The 7,431-nt window shown below is 37.1% G+C and overlaps 1 protein-coding gene across 3 annotated transcripts in view; it reads right to left on the reverse strand.

Annotated features, from left to right (window-relative positions):
* LOC138060421 (tectonin beta-propeller repeat-containing protein 1-like) overlaps positions 1 to 6,506 on the reverse strand; it is a 102,045-nt gene extending 95,539 nt beyond the window's left edge. For all 3 annotated transcript variants that reach the window (XM_068906183.1, XM_068906182.1, XM_068906184.1), the window contains exon 1: positions 6,084 to 6,506. In XM_068906183.1, coding sequence (XP_068762284.1) covers positions 6,084 to 6,362 — 279 coding nt within the window. In that variant the 5' untranslated portion in view covers positions 6,363 to 6,506. The remainder of the gene's footprint in view (positions 1 to 6,083) is intronic.
* Between the last annotated feature and the right edge of the window lie 925 nt (positions 6,507 to 7,431).

A 7,431-nucleotide genomic window follows, 5' to 3' on the forward strand; every position in this document is an offset into this window, starting at 1 on the left:
TTTATTTTAATAATAATAATAATAATAATAAATTTAGTTCTTATATAGCCCATTCCAAAACATCTCTCAATGGACGAGTTTTATCAACATGCGAGGCAGCGAGGCGTGCGAGGCACCATGCGAGGCATGCGAGGCAAGAAGCGAACCATGCGAGTCTTGGCTGCGAGCCATGCGAGCCATGACTGCGAGTCAGCATCCGAGTCACACAGTTATTGAAAGCTAACCGTTTTAAAATGGGTGCTTAGACTTAATAACTGTTTATCAGCGCTATTTGAAATGGGTGCTTAGACTTAAATGCGAAATTTGCATGCCTCGCACGTCTCGCTGCCTCGCACTTTGTAACGACCCTCAATGGACTTTACAATAAAGAGAAATATTAAAAACATGATAGCAATTTGTTTTTGTTTTTAGCTCATTACAGGTCATTAGCTAATTTTTTAGTTCATAATGTACCTCACTGTAGGTCATTGTAGACCATTGTAGATCATTGCAGGCCATTGTAGTAGGTCATTATAGCTCATTATAGCTCATTGTAGCTCATTGTAAATCATTGTAGGTCATTGTAGATCATTGAAGGTCATTGTACATGTAGCTCATTGTAGGTCAGTGTAGCTCATTGAAGGTCACTTAAGATCACTGTAGGTCATTGTAGCTTTTGCAGGCCATTTTCTATAGATCATTGCAGGTCATTGTAGTAGGTCATTGTAGATCATTAAAGGTCATTGTAGATCATTGTAGGTCATTGTACATGTAGATCATTGCAGGCCATTGTAGGTCATTGTAGCTCATTATAGCTCTTTGTAGGTCATTGTAGATCATTGCAGGTCATTGTAGTAGGTCATTGTAGCTCATGATAGCTCACTGAAGGTCATTTTAGATCATTGTAGATCATTGTAGGTCATTTTAGATCACTGTAGGTCATTGTAGCTCTTTGAAGGTCATTGTACAGTAGATCATTGCAGGTCATTGTAGGTCATGCATTGTAGATCATTGTAGGTCATTGTAGATCATTGTACATGTAGGTCATTGTACATGTAGGTCATTGCAGATCATTGTAGGTCATTCCTTGTTTTTAGTAACCACGGCACCAATGATCAAATATTAACCAGAGCACGAAAACAATTTTTCAGTTGAGATCAAATAAGTTTCGACTAGTTCAGGGGTTTGATATCCTGGGTTGTTTCCTTGGAATGTTTCTCTTTTTGTAATTTGTTACTGGTGAAAAACCTCAAAGGATCTGTCAGGATATTCAAGGATCCTTAAAGATTGTCAAGGGCCTGCAAAAGATCTTTGAAGATGAGGATCTTTCCTTGAAAGATCTTTGAAAGTTCTTTCAAGATCTTCAATTGCAATTAGGAGTTGTAAAGATCCTCAAAGAGTCAGTGACGATCCTGTGAGGATCTTGCAAAGACCCTGGTGAGAATATATTTCAAGGTCTTGGTAAGGATCTTTGCACATCCTCAAGCATTCTTTGATGATCTTTCAAGGATCCTAAAAGGATCTTTGAACTGATCTTTAAAAGGTCTTTATCAAACTCATCGAAGATCCTTGATGAATCCTGATACATGTATAATCTTTAAGGATCTTTCAAGGATCTTTGGAAAGATCTTTGTAATCTAATCAAAAAGATCTTTCCAAGATCTTCATGACATCCTTGAGGATCTTCAAGGATCTTGATAAAGATCTTTTCAAGAACAGTCAAGAGATCTTTTTAGGATTCTTGAAAGATCCTCAAAGGATTCTTGAGGATCTTTTACGATATTGATAAAGATCCTTTCAAGATCAATCAAAGGATCCCCTTAGGATCCTTGAAAATAAGGGGGTTCTTGAACATCACCAGGATTTTAACGGATTCATCTTAAGGATCTTTTAGGGAATTTTTAGTAAGGATTTTTTAAGGTCTCTTTAAAAACTTTATGGAGAATCTGTTGATACCTCAATTTTATTGATGTCTTGTGTAATTTTGATCTCAAGAAGCTATTAAAGGATGTGGCTGTTGAACTGAGAAGTAATCTAAAGGAGTAATGGTTCATTTATAGCGATTTATAAAAAAATCAGTAAAAGAAAAACCCAATTGCCTTATGTTGTACCGTACATATTACCGTACATAATACCTATATTCCGACAAAAGAATCACTAAAAATTATTAAATAACATGGGTTAAGTGACAAGAACAGTTACGAGAAACATCACTAAAGACAGTGCTATTGCTCTTGTTTCTATAAAAACCATTACTTCATGGTCTTGCAAACAAAAAGCATGAAATACAAATAACCAATAGTGTGTACGTGTTTTATCAGAGATTTAACTTAACATGAAGTTCTCATTAAGTTGCATGTCCAGTCTGAAAACACTTGTATCCTGATAGTCAGCTCATCTATCCCAGTTATACATGTAACTTGGAAACAGAAGTGAAGTGGGAGCAATGCATATAGGTGATGCTTGTTCTGTCTCACTTCACTGCAACTACAAAAACTAAAACTTTCTGAAAGCAACCTTAACTTGATAACCCGCGAATGACTTCCTTCACTTTTCTCTATGATGATTGTTCTTGAACCAGTGTAAAGTAGGAAAAACGCTCAAACATTAGCCTAGGCTATCAAACATCGTCGAAAATCAGCCGAGATCAGCCATCTTGGATTTGAGCCACTGTGGTCAGCAGTAGGCCAGCACCAAAAATTGCGGGCTCGTGCCAGCGACAAATCGATGGCGGTTATTTCAATTTTTCAGTTTACTGCAAACAATCCTTGCCATACTTTAGTTCTTTTACGATGCAAATGCTTGCCTGCTACAAGGAATTGCTGATAATAACTCACCTAAAAAGGTAAGCGTTGGATAAGGCAACGTTGATGCTGATTTCTTGGGCTTTTGTCCTATAAGTACAAGTAATATTTTATAACACGAAGTGTGGGCGTTGTTGTTTTAGGAAGTAGTGTCTTTCTGTTTTAATACTAATAACGAAGCTTGTTGTGGAAGGTTTTCATAACCTTTCCTTAAAAAAAGCAGCAAAAAGCTAACCATTCGAAGCCAAGGAAATGGACATTCGCATCAAATTTAATTATCCTGGTTTAACACGGTAGGTACCGTTTAAAACACAAAATAAAGCACAACAACGCTTGATTTTAGTTATACAATGCATTGAGTTTGAGTGTTCCAACATGTACATGTAGCTCATAGTATACATGTAATATCAAAAGCTAACTGTTGACACTTCCATTTAATGCAGAGATTTCTTCTGGGATATTGTACCGGTACATGCATGTAATTACATGATAAGTGGTCTGTAATTGCTGACCAAATATCATGATGTTGTGTTGATCTTAAGCAATGAGAAACCAGATTTTAAATAAAATATGCTTGTTTTGTTTTCTAAAGACTCTATTGCTGTTGTACTCAAGTCACCAAAACCAGTGCAATAAGCACTTTTTATAACATTGTAGTCAAGTTGTCACTGCCTTGAATTTCTGCAGAAGTTGGCAAAAAAACAAATGAATATATACAGTAGGTCATGTTCATGTAGCTGTATTATTATTGTATCTGAGTATCTTTAAAGCTTATAGTTCCAGAGGCAACCAAGCTTAGGTACTAATCGGAAAAAAAAATGTTGTAGTTGCTCAATTCCTGTATTAGTTAAGCTCTCCTTAGGCATTATGCAACAACGACAGTGATCGCTATGAGGGTGTATTCGAAAGTATGCATTCACATTAGTTGAAGGAAGAAGAAATTTTCTGTTGCCCTGCCTCTAAAATGTCAGGAACTGTCCAAAAATTATACGAGCACTTGAACGGCAAAGAAGTGTAGAGAGTATGATTATTGAAAATTTCACCATCTTTCACTCATGTCCTTCACACAATCTTAAATTTGCCTTTTTCATTTCATTTTTTTTTTGCTGATGAGAGCAAAGTAATACACCAAAATGATTAAATCTGAAACAAATGTCTTTGTTGTGTAAGTTCCCTATTCTGGATTTAAAAATTAGCATAAAGTGCTGTTGATATTGTTTTCTCAAGCCTTTTCAAAACGTGGTTTCTATTTTATTTTATTATAGATAATTAAGTTATAATATTGTTATACAATAAATTGCTGGATAAATCTTATCGGTTGTTTCACCCATTATCTTACATTCCAGCGTTTTACTAATGGAATGTTATAAGTTTTGTTAAGATTCTTGTGAATGTGCCTCTTAGATCGGATTTATTTCGTTCTTGGGAGGTTGTAGTGAGAAAATATCCCAAATTTGTAAGCTTTTAATTAAGAATCCTCCCGGAAACTTACAAAATCTTGCTGAATCTGGCACAATAATGTACATTTACTACGTGCTTACAATGAGGATAAAAGAGTTTGAAGCAAACAAAACAAAAGTTACAGTAAAAACCTGCATAAAAGAACCTAGATTTTAAGAACCTGTCAGGCTAAGACAGTCTATTTAGACTACATTAAATACATGTAAGAACCTGTTATAGCCTACAATTTTCCAATGGGTTCTTCTTTTAAGAAATCAGTCAAACACTGAACACAATAATTTAATATACCTGTAACAAGCTCTACCAGTACCATATTAGTCCCAACAGCAAGACAGTACCATGTTTTGATGTTGTTTTTGTTCTATCTTGCATAGCTTTTTACAAACTTCATATATGGCTTTAATGTACTTGAATAAAATGAATTTTTATAACATAATTACTACGTGTATGCATGCAGTACCAAAAATAGGCCCAAAATAGGCCACACCCACCAATGGCAAACACCTTATTTAATAGTTTATTTTATTATCAAAAAAAGAACCTGAGTACAGTCTGTATCTTAATTTTCCAGTTACCGGTAAGCACCATTTTTATAAGAACCTTCTCAGCCTAGCTTGGAAAAAGTTGGTTCTTATATACCATTATCAAACAAGTAGTGTTATTGTAGTATTAAATTATGAATTACATTACTTTTTCACAATGCCTTCCCTTATTTGTAGTAGGATAAGTGGAAATATAAAAGAATATTGTGGTTTTGCAACTGCATGGCCTCAGTATTGAGTGGACATGCTGTTATTGTCTCTTTAATCCCCATTTTTTTATGATTTTGACAATGATAAACAGATTTATGGAAACAAATAAAGTTTAAATGATGTTTGTGCCATAATTTATTGTTGTTGTTGTTGTTGTTGTTGTTCATGGTAGTTAATTAAAGGGAATTGGCCATTTCCAAATTCACTTTAGCATGTTTTCCAAATGGCATCCTGGCACTTATCCCAACCCTGAGGTGAATCAAAGCAATAATTGGCAGTAATCATGGTTCTTTAATGGAGCCACAAAGATCCTTGAAGATCAGTGGTAAGAACACTGAATACACCCAAACTATAATCACAAAGATCTTGACAAGATCCTCAAGGATAGATCAGGATCTTTGATTATTGAAGATCCTCAAGGATCTTGGCAAGAAAAATGAGGATCCTTGAGGATCTTTGCAAGGAATTTTGAGGACCCTTACTAAGATCCTTACTAAGATCCTTAAAGATCTTCATGAGGATCTTTGAAGATCCTCAAACGATTTTCACCAGGTATACCATCACTCTAAGGTGCAGAAGCTGATGTCCCCAAGCTTTGGGATTTGATGACAACTCCAACTGGACAAGACAACAAGTCGCAGCGTCAGGTTTCTGCGACAAGTCGCTTTGTGTGTACTACTGTAATTCCAAAACAAGTTGCTACGACACAACACCTGTTCGGTGGCAGACGCAGTGATCTCGTATGAGCGGGAATGTGAACTAGTTTTCCAAGTCAATTGGTTCATTTGCATTTTGTTGTAGTGACTTGTTGCCGGAAGTGTACACAGGGTGCAACAACACTGCTTTCGCTAAGTTTGTCGCTGCGATCAGTCCACAAATTCCAACTGGTTTGAATTCGTGCAACTGATCGCAGCGACAATGATCTTAACAAAATTAACCGTGTCACACGAGGCGAATTGTTGCGGCGACTTGTCCCCGCGACGTGTCACGTCGATTTATCGCCTAATGTGTCCCGGCCTTTATACACATGTAAATGATTCACATTTTAGTTAAGACATAAACTGCGCATTTTACCAGTAACACCTACCGCCCTATCAGTGTGAGACCAACCACCGAACATTCCCCATCTTTCATTCTCGTACGTTTCTACCTTGACTCGTATGGGAAGTTCAGTAGCATGAACAAAAAGATAAAGCTGTTGACTCGCACTTATCGCCCATGCACACTGTTCCACAGCTGAAATGCGTTTGAAACAGTTCCTAGAACCAAGTTTAGGTGTCGAGATCTCACGCCAGAAGTTATCTCGCAAATTAAAGAGGAAAACGCGTCCATCTCGGTCAATTACCCACAGATTACTTGTTCCCATCTCTTCAAAAATGCACTTTACTAGCCAAATGATTCCTCGATGATCACCAAACGTAACTCTCAAAGACAAATGACTTTTCTCAATTACATCCGCACAGTATCACTTCACTCGACATGGCCAAGGATGTACATTTTGTGCATGAGAGTGTATGAGGATAACAAGGGATTTAAAACAAGGGATACATGAAGTACCAACGCACGTGAGGGACATGTGAATCCGCTGTATGACTGCAGGCACAGGCTTCGTGGATTTTCTTCGATGTTTTGTCTCCGCTGTAATCACTCTAAAGTTTTCCTCTGTATTCGAAATCCTTCCGTCGGTCATTTTGTGAAAAGGAAACTGCTACAGCGTGGACAGTTGTTTGCTTCATCTTCCTGGAATTCCGGTCGGGGATGTCGCCACTTTGCAAGTGGAAGAACAGAAGAACAATCTCGATCACTTAGATGTAACCCTCTGGATGTAAAAGATAATTTCGTACTCTATCGGTTTAACTGGATCAAACATCTGCGATTTATCTCTAGAGCGAAAATTTTGCATGTAGCCGTTGTGATTAGCCTTACATGGCCGATGAGCCACTGGTATTATAATGGGCTCATTTCTTTATCGTCACTTACTTGTGCCATTATTGGAGCCCTGGGCACCACCGCTGGACTGGCTGCTTTGAGTTATTTTGTCCGTCGAATTGTTGGAGAACTTTCAATAAATGAAGCAACTCAAAAGATAACAATATCAAGCTTGACTTTTTGGGGGAATCGCTGCAATAGGACCTTTCCTCTTACAAGTTTAGTTCCGCTTAGCGACTCAGGAGTAAACATGAAGAACACTTTCCACAGGCTGGAGTTGTATGGTTATAAGGGTGTTTATCTCCTAAATTTGCGGCATTGTAAGATTTTTGATGAGATGTTCTTTAGTGTCATTGGACTTCACAAGTATCACAGTGATTAAAAGGTATACTGTAGCTTCACTTAAACAAGAGCAATTAAAGTACTAAACATACTTAACCCCATTGACCCTTGAGAGTGAAACTTAAGAGATTTTACAGTGTCTAAAGTCAGACAAATTTACTCGT

This window comes from Montipora capricornis, chromosome 8, assembly GCF_036669925.1.
Source record: "Montipora capricornis isolate CH-2021 chromosome 8, ASM3666992v2, whole genome shotgun sequence".
Taxonomy (NCBI): Eukaryota; Metazoa; Cnidaria; class Anthozoa; order Scleractinia; family Acroporidae; genus Montipora; species Montipora capricornis.